The 19,378-nt window shown below is 43.1% G+C and overlaps 2 protein-coding genes across 2 annotated transcripts in view; one reads left to right on the top strand and one right to left on the bottom strand.

Moving 5' to 3' along the window:
• Positions 1 to 19,378, bottom strand: part of LOC109405429 (protein yellow) — a 42,931-nt gene that overhangs the window by 5,350 nt on the left and 18,203 nt on the right. The window lies entirely within an intron of this gene.
• Positions 7,336 to 13,947, top strand: LOC134292066 (uncharacterized). The gene has a single exon (XM_062860784.1). The coding sequence runs from the start codon at positions 7,336 to 7,338 to the stop codon at positions 13,945 to 13,947; it is 6,612 nt and encodes a 2,203-aa protein (XP_062716768.1).

The following is a 19,378-nucleotide window of genomic DNA, read 5'->3' as shown; positions in this document are numbered from 1 at the left end:
ACTACCGCAGCGCTATCTGCGGATGAAAGTTCAACCTTCATGCGGTAGTGTGCGTTACTGATTGTATGCGGATACCAAAACATACGCACACCACCTTCTCTTATGACAAATCACAAACACTGTTACATAGAGATTCCACATTGAAACGCTTAGAGAGCGCCGCTTGGCTTGTCGCTTAACGTTTATATAGAAAAAGACAAGAGAGGGCATTCTTTCTATTTTTATTCTTTGGTTTAAATAAACAAATCATCTTCTTTGTGCAATAGTTTTTGTACACAACATATTTTCAGTCAAAATGAACCTTCTTTAGCTATAGCAAATTGACCAAAATATTTCACTTCTCGGTACTTCCAAAATAAGTATTAGCGTGGGTCATCGTTTATATGGAAAAATAAAAAAATTCAATGGTATCCCATCAGATCAAAGCTTTTTTGATCCCATTTCAGGACCCAAATAAGTGTGCAAAATTTGGGCACGATCGGTTATGTCTACGTTTTGCGCATCGTGTTTGAAGTTTGTATGGGGTTTTACATGAGAAAACACATTTTTTTGCTTTTCTCTCATAACAAGCTCGAATTTGTCTAAAACCATGTAACCGATAAAGTGAAAACATAGCCTAGGGTGTCCTGAAAAACTTTGTCGAAGACCGCGAAGTGACCTAATGCTTATGAAAAAAGTTATAGCGTTGGCATTGCTTGGCGAAACAGCATGATTTTGTTGCTATTGTTATTCCTTTACATGTTAAAACATAAACACATGCATGCGGTTCGTTGGTGATAACTATTTTCACAAGCATCGGATCGCTTTGCGGTCTTCAACAAAATTTTTCAAAACATCCTAGGCTATCATTTTACAGTATCGGTTAAAAAGTTTCTGACAAAATTTTTCAACTTATGACAAAAATGCAAAAAAGTATGTTTTCCCATACAAAATTCCATACAAATTTCAATTGCAATGCGCAAAGTGTAGATGCAACCGATCGTGCTCAAATTTTGCTCAGATACTCAGGACCCGAAACGAAACCAAAAAAGCTTTGATCTGAGAAAACGGTTCCGATGACCCACTCTAATAAATATGCCTCTAAAAATAGCTGATAATTGCGAAACGTCAAATTGTGTATGTTCCATCACTGATATACGACAGCTAAAAAAATTTAACTCAATATTTGCTTTGCCTTCGGTATCGCAAAAACAGACTGATCCTAATAGAACATGTTCTGATAAGCGTTATCTCCACTTTTCCCGTAAATAGAATATGTGAATTATATCAAAACTAAAAAAATCGCTCGAGATCTAAGTTATTACGGATCTGATATCATGTAGATACTTTCAGATGATTTTGTTTTCGCAAATTGAATCTTGTACATTAGGGTGTCCCAAAATAGAAAAAGTGTCAAAAAGTTAACTTGCTCACCCTTAGAATGATAGAATAGGGTCCTAGCAACAATAGTTCCATACATGAAAACTCAATCAAAAAATATTTAGAGGTTGCACGCATCGGTTTTATGAAAAATTGACGATTTTTGGTATTTTTACAAAAAAATGCTAATATGAGTTGAAAAATAAAAGAAATAGAAGTCATCAATCAAAGTAAATCATAGTTCTGGGTCCCGCAAACAAAGTTTGGGGGGAGTTTAGGTCATCAAAGCTGATTTTATATATTTGGCAAAGGTTAAAATATCAAAATCGCGATTTTTTTCACCAAATTTTTCAAAAATGCTCAATTTATAAGGATTTTAAAATTTTTCCTGCGATTCACAATTCCCTTATTTTATAGCAAATTTTGTGTAGATTATTTCGGCTGAAGACAGTTTTGAGCTATCTCCTTCATGAGCTGAGATATCGGTATGATAATGATAACACAATCAATGAAAAAATCATGATTTCTTACGTTAGTCGATTTTGTTCACTAGTTTCCATGACTACCATGCAATTAAAACAACACACGACAAATTTTAGACATTACAGTACGTGCAAATGTACATTTTTGAAGAATTTCAGGAATATTGGGTTGCTATGATCATTACTGACTCATACTGCATGACAGTAACAATATGTAAATGCTTTGAGAGTTAATCATCGTTTCATCTATATATGCTGAACATAACTTTTTTGCAATTTCTCATCGTAATAGGCTGTTTTACCTCACGCAAATCTGACAGAAAAAGGCATTTTTCCCCACACCAAATTAACAGTGCTGTAATGGTTCATTACAGCACTGATTTGCGTTGCGTAATGAACCATTACAGCACTATTTTCAGTTTTGGTCAACTTTTTGATGCTTTCTGGACGCAGTTTTGAAAAATTGTGACAACTGCACAGTTCAACCTATTATGATCAGATTTTCTTAAGCATAGGCTATGAACATCAGTGTGCAGTTTGATGAAAAAGTTTTGTTGAAAACTATCCTTAAGGGTTGTTCGGTTACGAACTGCTCTTCGAAAAGCACGCAAACAATTCACCACAGCGAAGTCATTCATCCAACGCATGTTCAGCAAATCCAGCACCACAAACAGCGCCGACAGTGGCTGTGTGAGCCGTACCGAAGCAGCACATCGTCATTCTGCACCTTGTTGCGTAAACTACTATTTACACCCGCTTTGTGAATACGAAAAGATTTTTTTTCTTAGATTTCATCTGTTGATTAGATAACAGTAGCAAGCCACCGATTCAAAACTTGTAATTTTGATTGAAAATTATGTTTTAACAAGTAAGCAGCGCAGCAGAAAGATTTCAACATTGACATTTCTTAGGTTAACACCTCTTGTAACATATTGGGCCAGTCACTAAGTTTTATTTTTTTTTAAATAATAGTAGAATATAATCATCCTGATGCTTTCTGAAATCCAACTCTAGCTGCAAATATGAGCGCTAATGGTTTGGTTTTAAAATGAAATTATATAATGGAAACCAATATTGTGCTTTAGTTAAAATTCGCAAATAAAAAGAAGAAAAAATATCCTTATATTCGTGAAAATACCTGCATTTCCATGCACATATTTAATTTTTTATGTCGATTGGCTGAAACTATAATACTATATTTTTTCTTCTTACAGTTTTAATTAGCTATTTTATTTTCATTTTAGCTGTTTTCAATGTTAGAGCATTAGTTCTGGTATAACTAGAAAGAACCTATGTGTTTGCTTAACAAGAGCACCACAATCTACTTGAAAAAGGTAAACATTGTTGAGCGATCTACACATCACTCAAAATATATCATAGAACATCACACATGGAATTTGATTGTCTGACTTGCGATCACTTATATTATTGAAATATCGCAGCGAGCCACTTTTTAAGTCTTTCTTTAAACCGAACCACAATCAATGTAAAATCATCAAAGTAACCCAATTATTTCTGAAAATCTTCAAAAATGTATACTTGCATAACATAACATGTCAAAAACTTGTTATTTGCTTTTTTTTGCATGGTAGTCATAGAAACCAATGAACAAAAACAAATAACATAAGAAAATCCGATTTATTTCTTTGATTGTGTTATCATTATTATGCCGATATCTCAACTCATAAAGGAGATAGCTCAAAACTGTCTTCAGCCGAAATAATCTACACAAAATTTGCTATAAAATAAGGGAATTGTGAATCGCAGGAAAATTTTTAAAATCCTTATAAATTGAGCATTTTTGAAAAATTTGGTGAAAAAAATCGCGATTTTTTGATATTTTAACCTTTGCTAAATATATAAAATCAGCTTTGATGACCTAAACTCCCTCCAAACTTTGTTTGCGGGATCCAGAACTATGATTTACTTTGATTGATGACTTTTATTTCTTTTATTTTTCAACTCATATTAGCATTTTTTTGTAAAAATACCAAAAATCGTCTAATTTTCATAAAATCGATGCGTGCAACCTCTAAATATTTTTTATTGAGTTTTCATGTATGGAACTATTGTTGCTAGGACCCTAATCTATCATTCTAAGGGTGAGCAAGTTAACTTTTTGACACTTTTTCTATTTTGGGACACCCTATTGTACATCCCTCAATATGGTTGACGACCATAACAAAAGGAAATGTCTTGGAGACACGGTCAAATATATTTAGCAAAGGTTGATTGCCACGTTTGACGCTATATGGTGCTGTAATCTGTTCGCCAATTCATATATGGGAAACGCGGAAGTGAATCATATATAATATATTTGGTTTCAGGAGAATTAAGATGTTTTCAGAGCGACTCGTGGGCGTCTCATGGGAGTTTCAAGGCTCTCAGGAGAATCGGGGTTCTCAGGAAGATTCAGGGAGGCTTTGGAGGCGTTTCAGGTGGTCTCACGGGGCTCAAAGGGTGTCGGAGAAATTTCGTACAGTCCCAAGGACGTTCTAGGGGGCTCTGTGGGATTTAAGGGGGTTTCCAAGGGATTTCGGGGTATTTCAGGAGCATTACAGGTAGTCTCTGGGGATTTCAGGGGATTTCATGGGGTCTCAGGAGCGTTTCCGGAACATGCAGGTGGATTCAGGGGCGTTTCTCAGGATTCGGGATAATTCCAGAAGATCGCATGAGGACTTTAAAAGGATGTAAGAGGGTTGCAGAGGTGTTTTAGCGGTTTTAGGGTGTTTCAGGTACTTTCAGTCTCTGAACCCCGCTAAAACGCCCTTAACACTTGAAACGCATCTCTAAAAACTTTATCCCCCATGTAACAAAGCAAGCTCCATGAGAAATATTGACACTCCTTAATTACAATTACTCCTTAAATTAAAAAAAAAAAGAAAATCTGAATAAAGTCCGGAAGAAATCTTGGGAGAATCTCCAAGAAGAGTTCTAAAAAACTAATAGACATCCCGGAAGCAACATTGGAAGAAATCTTCCAAGCTAAAAGGGAGAAATCCTGCGAGATGCTAGAGGGCCAGTCCATAGACTACGTAGACTCTGAGTTTGGATGGGGAGGATCTGACCAAAGTCTACGATGAGGAATATTATCTTGAAAACAATCGCAGGGGAAACTCCGAAAGAAATCCCATAATGAATCCTTGACGCGATACCACGAAAACCCTCGGAAGAGGTTCCGGGATGAGATTCTGCAGAAAATCCATGAAACTCCTGAAAAATCCTGGAGGAACTTTAGTAGAAATCCCACACACCAATCGCTTTCAGCAATATTTTGCTTAATTTTGCCGAGCTGAAGGGTCCAGCAATTTTTTTTTGCTGACCTTCCAGCAAAGTTTGCTGAATTTCAGCAAAACGTTACCAGTAATCAGCAGAGTTTACTTAACAAATCAGCAAATTTTGCTGAATTTATTGCTGAAACCTTCAGCTCGGCAAAATTCAGCAAAATTTTGCTGAAACCTTCAATCGATTTTTGGTGTGCAGCTATTACGTCTGTAGAAATTCTGGGGAAATCGTTCGAAAATCTCTGAGAAAATCCCGAGAGGATGCCGGAAAGAACTGTAGAGGTCCAAGGATGAGCTCTGAGAAAAATCCCGTGAAAAGAAACCCAAATTTTGAGAGGAACCAGGTATACCAATGAAAGATATCCTGTGATATTCCTATGAGAAGCTTCAGGCGGAATCGGTCGGAGTTCAAGAAACCTGGATGATTTTTACGGAAGCTTTGCTGTAATCTAGTGAAAATACCGGTAGGAATCTGGAGGAACTTCTGAGAGAAATTTCATGTGGAAACCTACTGAGGAAAGTTCGGAAGCTCGGTGCTTGGAACTGCAGATCTATCAATTTTATCGGAAGCACCCGCATTAGGGTGGCCCACACTTATATGAAAAACAAAAATTTCGAAAAATACCAAGTCTTACCTCCTCAATCAGTTGTTTTGGACTCCCAGAAGCTACGTTCAAAATTTGAGCAAAATCAGTTGAGCCTAAGGGGGCGCTCAAAACGCTTGAAGTTTGTATGGGAAAACTTGGCCAAATGTATGCAGAAATTTTAAGTTTTCGAAATTTGCCGCTAGGTGGCGCTGTAAGCGTTGAATAAATCAAACCCTTTGGTATTATTGTAGGTGACTATATGCCAGAGATCTTTGTCGAAGACCGCGAAGTGATTCGACGGCTGTGAAAAAAGTTATACCCTAGGCAAAGTGAGGCAAAGTATTGAGATTTCATTATTGATATTATTCCTTTACATGTATTGGAAAAATAACAATAAAGTTTATCCTCACTTTTCCTAGGGTATAACTTTTTTCACAGACGTTGGATCACTTTGCGGTCTTCGACAAAGTTGTTTGGCATATAGTCACCTACAATAATACCAAAGAGTTTGATTATTGAACACTTACAGCGCCACCTAGCGGCAAAATTCGAAAACTTAAAATTTCTGCATACATTTGGCCAAGTTTTCCCATACAAACTTCAAGCGTTTTGAGCGCCCCCTTAGGCTCAACCGATTTTGCTCAAATTTTGAACGTAGCTTCTGGGAGTCCAAAACAACTGATTGAGGAGGTAAGACTTACCATTTTTTTTCGAAATTTTTGTTTTTCATATAAGTGTGGGCCATCTTAACCCGCATATTTCCTGATATACTGAAGGACCACGGAATCGGCATTGCAGCGCTACACAGATAAAAAAAAAGAGTGTAAACTTCTGTAAAATATGATGCACTGCCATGTAATTCAGCCTGACTCTGGGTGTTTATATGACATATAAAACAAATTTACTTGATATATCATGTAAACCATCAACACTAACTTTACTAGACTTGTTGGTTCTGGCAGCACTGTCGGTCACGATACCGTGACGGTTGAACCGACCGATGACAAGCCTGTCAGCGTGACATGGGAAGAAAAGGGAATGACAGATGGACCAATCAAATGTCATGCAATGAATTAGCTATTGTTAAAGTTAAACACGTTGAAGTTGCTAAACTCGCTAAGGTGAAATTTCTAAGTTAATTATCATGCAAATTGTTAAAATTAATTATTGATCCTAATCTTCTACAGCTAATCTACAACCAAGATTGTAAATTACTTAAAACTGATTGTTCTTAATTTAAAAGTGTTAGTGGTTCATGCAAAAAAGTAAGTTTCTTATTTCTATTGTTAGAACTTAACCTAAATTAAAATGTATCATGCAGGAACACACGAAACACGAAAAGTACGGGGAAATTGTCCTTAAATCTACACATGCAAACCGATTTATGTAAGTACAAATCTTATAACTAATGAATTACACTAAAACTAAAACGAAAAATAAAATTGCAGCAAAAGCTACATTACAACTAACAAAAACGTTGTGATTTGCTTCGACGAAAATCGACCTTGTGAAGGGCAATTCTAACCTCCCGAAAATTTGGGAACAAATCTTTTGATAAATCGACAGCAGTTGATTAACGCGTCGATAGATATGGAATCAATTCCATCTAAATCTCTTCCCGAGATGCCCGGTGACCAATCGCTGCACCACGCACACACGCTCGACGAACATCGGTCAGACTGCGTACAGTGCGATCGCCTGAACGGCGACGAAAACATGGTGCAGTGCGATGGTTGCCAAACTTGGTGGCACTTTTCGTGCGCCGGAGTAACCGATTCGATTAAGGATCGTTCTTGGTCTTGCCCAAAGTGTCAGGTGGATGACCTGGGCAGCATCGCACGGACATCTCGTGGATCCCGATGCTCGAACCAATCCGGACGGTCCGCGAAAATCAATCTGCAGCTTGAGAAGCTTAATGAGCTCCAAGCAATCCAGCAGAAGTTTGTCGAGCAGAAGTACAAACTGCTCGAATCCCAACTGGAGCTAGATGAAGAGAGCGAAAGTGTTCGAAGCAAACGCAGCAAAGTGAGCAAACAAGCCAGCATCGCGAAGGTTGCGAATTGGGTGAAAAGTTGCGCAGAGCAGAAGGAGGACGCCATCATTCCTCCCACTTCAACGGAGACAGGCCGTCCGTCGTTGCCGCCAGCCCCTTCCAACCAACCGAAGCCAGTTACCGCTACCGCTAGCAGTTACGCCACAGCCCAAGTCCAGCAGCCAGATAGTGGGAATCAACAGAGTCCGCTGAAGCATCCTTCGTTGCCAAATCAACGATCGTTCGGAGTGGCTCCAGCGACAGGAGCCCTCATATCCGGTCCGACCCAGGACGGAGACCCAATCAGGCAGGCCGTCTTCAACAAGGTGACAGGAACCGTACCTCTAGCGCAGTCTACTCCAGCACAAATGTCTTGCACTGAGCAGGCATATAAACAACCTCCGCCGGCCCCAGCCGTGGTGTCCAAATCGACGACAGTGCCTTCGACGGCGCCAGTGTGCGCACTACCAGAACCGGTTTCAACAAAATGCTTCACGTCGAATCCGAGTTCGTTTCCCGCTATGATGCTTCCGCCTAACCCGCAGCTATTCGCTGCCCCGCAGCACCAGTTGAACTTTATACCGGAGAACCCCTCAACCGAGCAGCCGTTTGCCAGACCTCCTTCGGCGTCTGTACAGGCCCCGCCGCAGTCTTTGGTGGAACAGAGGATGCCAGAGATTCCACGTCCAATCGTTTCACACCATCAACAAGGGAATTTGGGCCCATATCACGTTGGCGCCCCCATGCCGCCGATGCTCCACGCCACGTCGACGTTACCGCCTGCTGCGGTACCATATCGTATACCAACGTATCCGGTATTCCAGCCGATGTACCAACATGCATCACCGTCGGGACCTGCGCCAACCGTTGGAACTCTGGCGGCAGCCCCGCCGGCAGTCGCGTCTTCATACGCGGCCGCTACGCCTCCATCATCGCCGCCCCCGCCACCGCAACCCGAATCTCCTAATAGAGAAGTATCTTTCCCTCAGCCACCAGGTAAGCCAGATAATAATCCTCTACCAGTAAATGTTCAGCCGCCTAGTAACGCCGGCAACCTTCAGCATCTAATGAAGCAATTTGGTAGCATTGCTCTATCGCCTTCGCAAGCACCATTGCTAAATGCAAATATAGCCACTTTTGCCCCCTCCCCATCGCAGTTAGCGGCCAGACAAGTAATGCCGCGCGACTTGCCCCCCTTTTCTGGCAATCCTGCCGATTGGCCGGTATTCATAAGCAGTTTTATGAACACTACACTAGCTTGTGGGTACTCCAGTGCCGAAAATCTTTGCCGCCTTCAGCGAAGCCTGAAAGGCGCGGCCTATGAGGCAGTTCAAAGCCGATTGCTATTGCCGGAGTCAGTGCCACACATTATGGAAACACTCCACATGCTTTACGGTCGACCAGAGTTGCTGATTTCAGCACTCTTAGACAAGGTGCGTTCTGCTCCGTCACCAAAAGTTGAAAAATTCCAAACCATTATTGATTTTGGAATGTCCATTCAGAGCCTCTGCGACCACCTAGAGGTTGCAGGACAAGCCACACACCTGTCAAACCCCTCCCTCCTCGCGGAACTTGTCGCCAAACTCCCACCACACCTCCAAATGGAATGGGGTTCATACCTCCAAGGATTTTCGGAGGTCAATCTCAAGACGTTCGGCCTCTTCATGTCCAGTGTAGTGAAGGCAGTGAGCAAAGTGACAGTGTACGCTAGCAGCAGTGGAAGACCAGGTGCCTACGTGAAGAACAATTCGAAGTCGAGAGGAAGTGTTAACAGCCATCATAGTGATCCAACATCCAGTTCCGGAACCAATGCGCCGCCGAGTCGCGAAGAAGCAAAGCCGTGTCCCGCCTGCAAGAACGCCGGTCATCGTATCCAGGATTGTCGCACCTTCAAATCGCTTTCCGTGGACGGACGCTGGAAGTGTGTCCAGTCAAATGGACTGTGCCGAAACTGCTTGAGTTCGCATGGAAAAAGAAGCTGTAGGAAAACCAGTAACTGTGGGACAAACGGTTGCGGATTTCGTCACCATCCGCTTCTACACTCGAATCGTAGCAACACCGATACGCCGATACAGTCGTCGGTGAACACGGCAGAAAATCACACTCATCGTCAGGTGACGCAGTCGCTGCTCTTTAGAATTCTTCCTGTGACGTTACACGGGCCCAAGGGAACAGTGGATACTTTCGCGTTCCTCGACGATGGATCCTCTCTAACGCTGGTCGAGGACAGTCTGGTCAAGGAACTTGGAGTCGAAGGGGTAGCAATGCCATTGTGTCTGCTGTGGACGGCGAACGTTACACGCACCGAACAAGGATCACAGCAAATGTCGCTGACCATTTCGTCCGCCGATGGAAAGAAGTACTCACTACAAGAAGTTCAAACTGTTCAGGAGTTGTCGTTGCCCATGCAAACCCTCTCGTATGATCGCCTGTCCGAACAATTTGAACACCTTAAGGGTCTTCCAGTTAGAAGTTACACCAAGGCAGTACCGAAGCTGCTGATCGGAGTTAACAACTTGGACTTGATGGTTCCGCGGAAAGTGCGTGAAGGACTGCGGCGCGAACCTGTTGCTGCGAAAACCAGGCTAGGGTGGTGCATCTATGGAGGGACAGCAAGCGATGGCCAAAGATCATCAGTCAACTACCATGCCTGCGGATGCACGTCGGATCAATCCATACATGATCTCGTCAAGGACTTCTTTACTACGGAGGAAGTCATCATGCAGCCCGTCGTTCCCCTAGTATCCGAGGCAGACAAGCGCGCTCAACGAATAATGGAGGAAACTACGATCCGAGTAGGCAATCACTTCGAGACCGGCCTATTATGGAAGTTCGACCACGTAGAGCTTCCAGACAACTACAGCATGGCCCTTCGACGTTTAGAGTGTCTTGAAAAGCGTATGGATCGGAACCCGGATCTTCGAGAAGCTTTGCAACGTCAGCTGGAAGACTATCAGCTGAAAGGCTACGCGCATCGTGCCACAGAAGCGGAGTTAGCTAGCGCCGACATTCGTCGAGTATGGTATTTGCCGCTAGGAGCGGTAGTAAATCCTCGAAAACCAGGCAAGATCCGAATGATTTGGGATGCTAGAGCGGCCATAAACGGGATTTCTCTGAATTCGGTACTGCTGAAGGGTCCTGACCAGCTGACATCACTTCCTGGTGTTCTCGTGCGCTTCCGTCAGTTCAAGGTGGGCGTCTCCTCCGACATACGAGAGATGTTCCACCAAATCTTTATACGTAAGGAGGATCGTCACTCGCAGCGGTTTCTGTGGCGGATGAATCCCGCCGACAATCCCGACGTGTATCTCATGGATGTCGCCACATTCGGCTCAACGTGTTCCCCTGCGTCTGCTCAACACATTAAAAACAAGAACGCTAGGGAGTTCCAAGAGCTGTATCCCCGAGCAGTCGAAGGCATAGTGGACAACCATTACGTAGACGACTCCCTGGAAAGCTACGAATCAACGGAGGAGGCGATCAGGGTGTCCCAAGAAATGCGTTATGTCCACGAACAGGGCGGTTTCGAGTTGAGGAACTGGCTGTCAAACAGTAACGACGTTCTGACCGCTTTAGGTGAAACCAAATCAGGAGAAGATAAGAGATTTGCAGCGGACAAACAAGGCGACTATGAGCGAGTTCTCGGACTCTTGTGGTCGACGCTGGAAGATGCCTTCAGCTTCTCGACCGTGATGAAACCAGATATTTCCAATCTGATTACGACTGGCGAACGCCCTACAAAAAGGCAGATGCTGAAATGTCTGATGTCACTTTTCGATCCACTGGGATTCCTGAGCCTGTTTGTAGTACACGGGAAGATTCTCCTGCAAGAAGTGTGGAGAACGGGAGCACAGTGGGACGAAAAGGTCAACGATGATCTTTACCTACGGTGGAAAAATTGGACCCAACTGTTCGAAGCTGTTAGTCGACTCAAAATACCTCGCTGTTACTTCTCAGGTGCAACCAAAGAACGGTATCAAAATCTACAACTACACCTGTTTGTAGACGCCAGCGAGTCGGCGTACTGTGCGGTTGCCTATTTCCGGATGATCAACAATGAAGGAATTCCCGAATGTGCACTCGTGGCAGCCAAAACAAAGGTGGCCCCGCTGAAGAGTCAATCGATTCCGCGCTTGGAACTGCTGGCCGCTGTACTTGGCGCACGATTATCGAAGTTCATCGAGGAGAATCATACCCTGCGGATCACCAGGAAGGTGTTTTGGAGCGATTCAGCAACGGTCCTTTCATGGTTACGAGCTGATCATCGAAGGTATAAACAGTTCGTCGCGTGTAGAATTGGAGAACTACTGACGATCACCGATGTGGACACTTGGCGTTGGGTTCCCTCCAAGCAGAATCCGGCAGACATTGCGACGAAGTGGGGAAGTGGTCCGGATCTTAACGCAAACAGTGTCTGGTTCAAGGGTCCGGCATATCTTGGGAAGCCCGAAGCAGAGTGGCCCACGCAAACTATTTCTACGCCACCCACGGAAGATGAGCTTCGCCCATGTTATGCGCACAAAGCGATACAGATCCCGGAACAGCTGGTAGACATCACCCGCTTTTCTCGGCTATCCAGAGCAGTTCGCGCTGCCGCCTATGTATATCGTTTCGCTGAAAATCTGAAGCAGAAAATCGCTGGGCGCGAACGGTTCGTAGGTCCTTTGACCTCCGAGGAACTTCGAAAAGCAGAGAGTCTGCTTATACGCGACGCCCAATGGCAATGCTTTCCGGATGAATTGATGGTTCTACAACGAAACAGTTTGAAGCCGGCGACCGAGCAAACACCGTTAGAGAAAAGCAGCGCCATTTTTCAACTCTGTCCAATCTTGGACGATCAGGGCATTCTTCGAGTGGACAGTAGAATCGGAGCGGCTCCAAACGTCGATAGGGAAGCAAAGTTCCCGGTTATCCTTCCAAGAAAACATGCGCTGACTACTCTACTGCTAGATAACTACCATCGTAAATACCGTCATGGGAATACCGAAACAGTAGTCAACGAAGTCCGTCAACGATACTACGTTCCACGAATCCGGACGGCGGTAAGCAGTATGGCCAAGACTTGTCAGTGGTGTCGAGTTTACAAGTGTTCACCGAAGATTCCTCGCATGGCACCGTTACCGCTGGCTCGGATGGCCTCATTTGTAAAACCCTTCACGTACACGGGTCTGGACTTCTTTGGACCGCTGGCAGTGAAGATCGGAAGGAGCAACGCGAAACGCTGGATTGCTGTATTCACGTGCCTAACAATAAGAGCGGTGCACGTGGAAGTGGCGCATAATTTGACCACGGACTCTTGCATCAAATGTATCCGACGGTTCGTCTGCCGCAGAGGGGCGCCTGCCGAAATCTACTCGGACAACGGCACAAATTTCCTGGGTGCCGCTAGATTGTTGAAGGAGCAAGTAGAGCAACTAGCCGTCACTTTCACGGGAACTACTACCAAATGGGTGTTTAACCCGCCAGGCACTCCGCACATGGGCGGGGCATGGGAGCGTATGGTTCGCTCCATTAAAACTGCTGTCGAGACGGCGTTCAACAACAGCCGCAAGCTGGATGACGAAGCGTTGGTCACTTTCATGGTGGAGGCCGAATCCATAGTAAACAGCCGACCTTTAACCTATCTGCCGTTGACGTCGGAAGAAAACGAGGCAATAACTCCGAATCACTTCCTGCTCGGCAACTCAAGCGGAGTCCGGCAACCGATAGCTGAAGCAACAGATCCGGCCGAAGCCTTAAGATCGTCGTGGCATCAACTGCAGCATCAACTAGACGTTTTCTGGAGGAGATGGATAAGAGAGTACCTCCCCACCCTGACTAAGCGACCGAAGTGGTGTGGTGAAGTGGATCCCATAGCTGAAGGACAGTTAGTGCTGGTAGTTGGTGAGGGGCGAAGGAATGAGTGGACAAGAGGTCGAGTTGTGCAAGCAATCAAGGGGACAGATGGGAGGATTCGGCAAGCTATCATACAAACTGCAAAGGGGCTTGTGCGCAGGCCTGTGGCTAGGCTGGCGGTATTAGAGGTAGATGCTGGTAAAACTGGACCTGGTGGCCAGTGTTACGGGGGAGAGAGTGTTGGTTCTGGCAGCACTGTCGGTCACGATACCGTGACGGTTGAACCGACCGATGACAAGCCTGTCAGCGTGACATGGGAAGAAAAGGGAATGACAGATGGACCAATCAAATGTCATGCAATGAATTAGCTATTGTTAAAGTTAAACACGTTGAAGTTGCTAAACTCGCTAAGGTGAAATTTCTAAGTTAATTATCATGCAAATTGTTAAAATTAATTATTGATCCTAATCTTCTACAGCTAATCTACAACCAAGATTGTAAATTACTTAAAACTGATTGTTCTTAATTTAAAAGTGTTAGTGGTTCATGCAAAAAAGTAAGTTTCTTATTTCTATTGTTAGAACTTAACCTAAATTAAAATGTATCATGCAGGAACACACGAAACACGAAAAGTACGGGGAAATTGTCCTTAAATCTACACATGCAAACCGATTTATGTAAGTACAAATCTTATAACTAATGAATTACACTAAAACTAAAACGAAAAATAAAATTGCAGCAAAAGCTACATTACAACTAACAAAAACGTTGTGATTTGCTTCGACGAAAATCGACCTTGTGAAGGGCAATTCTAACCTCCCGAAAATTTGGGAACAAGACTAAAAATAAGTTTACATGACGTGTAGATTTCATTATTTATATCTGTTTGTAGAAATTCAAGGCAAATCGTTCGAAAATTTCTGGGATAAATCGCGGGAAAAATTCTAGAGAAAATCGTGGGAAGAACACCAGAAAGAATTGCGGAACATAATTCAAGAAGGCTACCGGCAGAAATTCTAGGAAAAATCCCGCGACAACACCTGATATCCTGGGAGAAACTCCTATAAAAGTGCTGGGATACACACTGGTAAAAATACCGTGATTTTTTTTTGGAAAAAATACGAGATCAATTTTTAAAGTAACTAGGTACACCTCAAGCAATCCTGCAAGATCCCTGTGAGAAAATTCATGTCAAATCGGTCGGAGTTCAGGAATCTCTCAATTTTGATTGAACTTCTGTGTCGTTTCCCAAGAAACACGGAAGTTCTTGCGGAAGCTCAACGCATCCCGCAAAGGCTGTCACGTGCCGAAATGTTCAGGGACAAGGACGGAAACAGCTTGCCGGACGAATCTTACGTGATCGAAAGGTGGACGTGGCACTACAACGAACACTTGAATGGCACGGAGAGCGCAGGCATGGAAGATCAAGGCAGCAGGAGAATTTACTACGCTAGTGCATCGGAGAGCATCAACGAGCCGACTCCCAAGTTGAGGGAAGTTAAGGATGCTATCCAGCAGCTCAAGACCAACAAGTCAGCTGGTAAATTCGATAGCACAAATTTTTCAAATGGAGGAGAACGTGCCTATGGAGCCGACCTACTGACTAGCTGGTAAGGATGGTATCAGAGTTGAACTCATCAAGAGCTAATAGGGCGGATCTGAACAGCTACCTGGGGAGTGGAAGGGTCAGTTGTCCTATCTACAAGAAAAGTGACAAGTTGGAGTGTGAGTACTTTCGGTCCGAGTGATCACAACTCTGAATGCCACCTGCAAAGTGCTATCCCAGACCATCTTCCGTCGTTTTTGACTGAAAGTAAATGGGTTTCTGGGAAGCTTTCAAACCTGCTTCTTTGAAGGCCGCTGGACAGTGGACCAAATCTTCACCGTGCTGCAAACCCTCAACAAAGGCCGCGAATACCTGGTCCCATAACATCACCTATGCATCGATTTCAAGGCGGCGTACGACAGTATCGACCACCGAGCTATGGAAAATTATGGACACGAACGGCTTCTCCGGGAAGCTCACTTAACAGATTAAAGGTAATAACCAGTTCAGTAAAATAATAAATACATTGAATCAAAGCCAGTTAAGTTAAAGTTAAAGCTTTGACTAACCAGTCTCCAGTTAGCCTAGTGGTTAAGGCTTTGGATCGCCAATCCGGGGACGGCGGGTTCGATTCCCGTTCCGGTCGGGAAAATTTTCTCGACTCCCTGGGCATAGTGTATCATTGTACTTGCTTCACAATATACAAATTCATGCAATGGAAGGCAAAGAAAGCTCTTCAATTAATAATTGTGAAAGTGCTCAAAGTTGAAGCGAGGCAGACCAAGTCCCAAGAGCCACAAAGAAGACGAACCACAAAAATCAATTGAATTTGGCAAAAAGTTCAATAGAATGTTACTTAATACAGAGTAACAGCAACTTACATGGCTTCATCAATTTCAATGAACATTAAATCACAGTCTGTGATTAAAACGTTTTGCCCCGTTCAACCTTGCAAATGAATCACTTTATCAAAAAAACAAACGATTTCACTTGTAGCTTACAGCTGTATTAGCATTCCACGTGACGCACGCTATTCCATTCCATCAAACGGCCTTCGGTATGCGTCTTTTCCGATCGATAAATATTTAGGTAGGTGCTGCTGGCACAGAAGACCCGATCATTCCATTGCGCAACCAACGATCATCGCTGCCATGCCACACGGTTCGATGTCCTTCTGTGCTCCGTTCTATATCGTTCGTTTCCCATGCACCCACCTACCAATATCCAAAGAAGACCATGAAATGTCTCACACGACCCATCTACTGGGTATACCGTTTTTCTTCGGAAGTCATCCACGCATGCAATCCTCCCATCGATCATCAACCAACGTCCGCACGATTCGTTACAATTATCGCTGCGGAATTCGAGCACCGTAACACGTAGACTACTATGCTGTGCTATGTCCGAAAACAACGAACCCGTCGAGACGCGACAACAACGCATATCAACCACCAATAATGGTGACATTGAAAAACCGAAGCAAACCGTGCAGAAAAGTGAATTAATTTCCCGCCACTTTGCGCGGGAGGTCTTGGTCTGCGCCAAAATAGTAGCTACTATACTAAATTGAAAGGTGATATAGAAAAATACCTTCAAAATATGTGGCCACCGTTGGTGGCCGTATCAGCGTTCAAGCTCAAGTGCGTGCAGTGTCGTCGTCCAGTGTCAAGTACAAAACACCAAAACGATCAAAACATGATGCCGGGGAAATTCTCACACACGCGATTCATGGACTTCGAGGTAGACATGGTGGTACCAGCTGGTATGACATGAGTAACTGTTGCAACATTTGAAAGGCGAGTGTGACTAACTAGCTCGGTGATCGGAAGCGGTACACAAACACCAGTGGTTTTCAACGGGTTTGGCAACTAGTTTTATTTCCGAAAGAAGGGAAATGAGGAGAAAAACAGTATGAGGAGAATGTGATTACCGAGGCGACAAACCGTATACTTAGAACAAAATGATAAGCGGAAATTTTACGAAACTATCAATGGCTTGCGAAAAAAAAATTGCGTCGTTTCCCATCATGTGCAACGACCACCCTAGGTAACCACGCTGGTTAGCCGTATCACAAGCATAAATGTATATAAAGCAAGCATTATCCTATATGTACAATTACAGTAGAATTTAAATGGCAAAGGGCCACAATATTGTCGCATTGTGGTCAATTTAGTTATATACCCCGTATTTAAATATTGATAAGACTGGGTCAACACGGTCGATTTTTTTAACAACGCTTTTCGATTCCTTTTAGCGTCCAGTAAATTTGGGCGCCATTGGTTGCGTCCCCGTATTCCGCATTGCGATTGAAGTTTGTATGGGAAAACATACTTTTTTGCATTTTCCGCATAAATAAGTCGACAAGTTTCGTCTGAAACCATGGAAACTAATGACGTTAAAGTATAGCCTCAGAATATGATGAAATACTTTGTCGAAGAGTGCAAAGTGATCCAACGCTTGTGAAAAAAGTAATGCGATTGGTAATTCGAGACAAAACATGAGATTTTATTATTGATGTTATTCCTTTCTTGTTGAATGTTAGGCACCACCAAACGATGTGAACGTTGTAACTTTTGCTCAGTGTTGGGAATACTCACTACCAAAAAGTTATACTCACTTGCTACTATCTCAGTTTAGAAGCAAGGTATCAAAAATCGGTATTCAAAAGACTTTAACATTGATGTTGTATCTAAAAGTTTGCCGAATAAAGAAGAGGTCGCACATGCAAGCAGAAATTATTAGAGAGCTGTGAGCGGGAGGTGAGTATAAATTATACTAACTTTACTCACCTAGTGCTCACAGCTCTCTCACGACTTTGGTATGCGTGTGCAACTTTAACTTTATTCGGCAAAACTTTAGATAACACTACAATGTGAAAGTCCTTAATACACTGTTTTTTGATAGCATGCTTCTGAACTGAGATAGAAGAAAGTGAGTATAGTGCTTGCAAGTGAGTATTCGCAACACTGCTTTTGCCACAAGCGTCAGATCGCTTTGCGAATTTCGGCACAGCTTTTTGGCTGTTTGTGGCGAAATGCGAAAATGCTTTGGTCCGGGTTGATACGATCATTTTTTTTATTTTCCCATACAACGTTGACCCACTCTTATATACATCCATTACGGCTTGAGCAGCATGGTTCCTTGGGCGATAAGGTAACTTTCTGACAGATAAAAAGTAGCTGCCAGGCAGAGAGAGCACTTCGACACTTTGTTGAATAGATAGTACGTTAGCCTATCGATACAGTCTATACGTTAGCTGACAATACAGGCCAAATCAGTCTAACAAGTTTCATCGGAAAACCATGTTTACCATTATCAGCCATGACTCCAGCTTCGTGGTCGTGCGAATAGCAGTCACTTTGTGTTATGTGTGTTGTTCATTGTTTAGTGTTAGTGCAATGTTCAGTCTGTGCAGACTCTGTCTGAAAAGAGATTTTTTATACTCTTTTCCCTGAATCGTACGGTGTACCGTCGGAGGTTCTACGGTTTGTCCATCTTCACTGCTGCTTAACCCTCCTTTGGCACTAGGGTCATTTTCGTACACTACGTCGGCGAGCTGTTCCCAAAGTGATGCAAAAGGAAGGTTAAGTTGAAGATATAACGTAATGGAACACATACACCCATAGAGATAGCTCAATGTTAGTGAAATGCCATGTGCCCCTTTCTGAGCTGTGGAAACGAAGAATCGCATGCTCTTATTCCCGTTTTATGTACAACAAAGGGCCACAGTTGAGTGGTAAGCATCACCGACTGTGAATCCTAAGGTCGTAGGTTCGATGCTGGATGTTGACATATTTTTATTTTTTTTTTTTTCTCGAAAAAAGTGACAAATTTTGTCTGCTATTATTTTGATCTTGTAATATCTTAACGAGCTATTATTGAGTAGTTCACCATATAAGATTTTGCTATTATTTATGTTCTTTTACCTCTTATATCAATCAAACCAATATCAGTTTTTGCTCTTCAGTAATTCAATCAATCACAACTGAATATGCTGTTCATCAAATTTTTCCACCTACTCGGGTACCTGAGCGTTTCATGATTCCATTCCAGACAACCAGTAATCGTGTAAGATGTTGCATAACATGATAACGTGGAAGCCATATGCGGGCATGCCTCCATTTAGGCGCATTTAGAATGCACGTATATCGCCTACACTTCAACATCTTATACAATCACTGGTTGTCTGGGATGCAATCTATATTCCTACACTCCTTTGCGTTGCAACCTTCGAACTACGAAATAACAAAAAA

This window comes from Aedes albopictus, chromosome 1, assembly GCF_035046485.1.
Source record: "Aedes albopictus strain Foshan chromosome 1, AalbF5, whole genome shotgun sequence".
NCBI lineage: Eukaryota > Metazoa > Arthropoda > Insecta > Diptera > Culicidae > Aedes > Aedes albopictus.
Note: the sequence above shows the minus strand (reverse complement) of the source record. Positions and strands in the feature narration are given on the sequence as shown.

Bases quoted from the DNA above. Each gene is read 5' to 3' on its own strand.
- LOC134292066 (XM_062860784.1), top strand. From the start codon at position 7,336: ATGCCCGGTGACCAATCGCTGCACCACGCACACACGCTCGACGAACAT.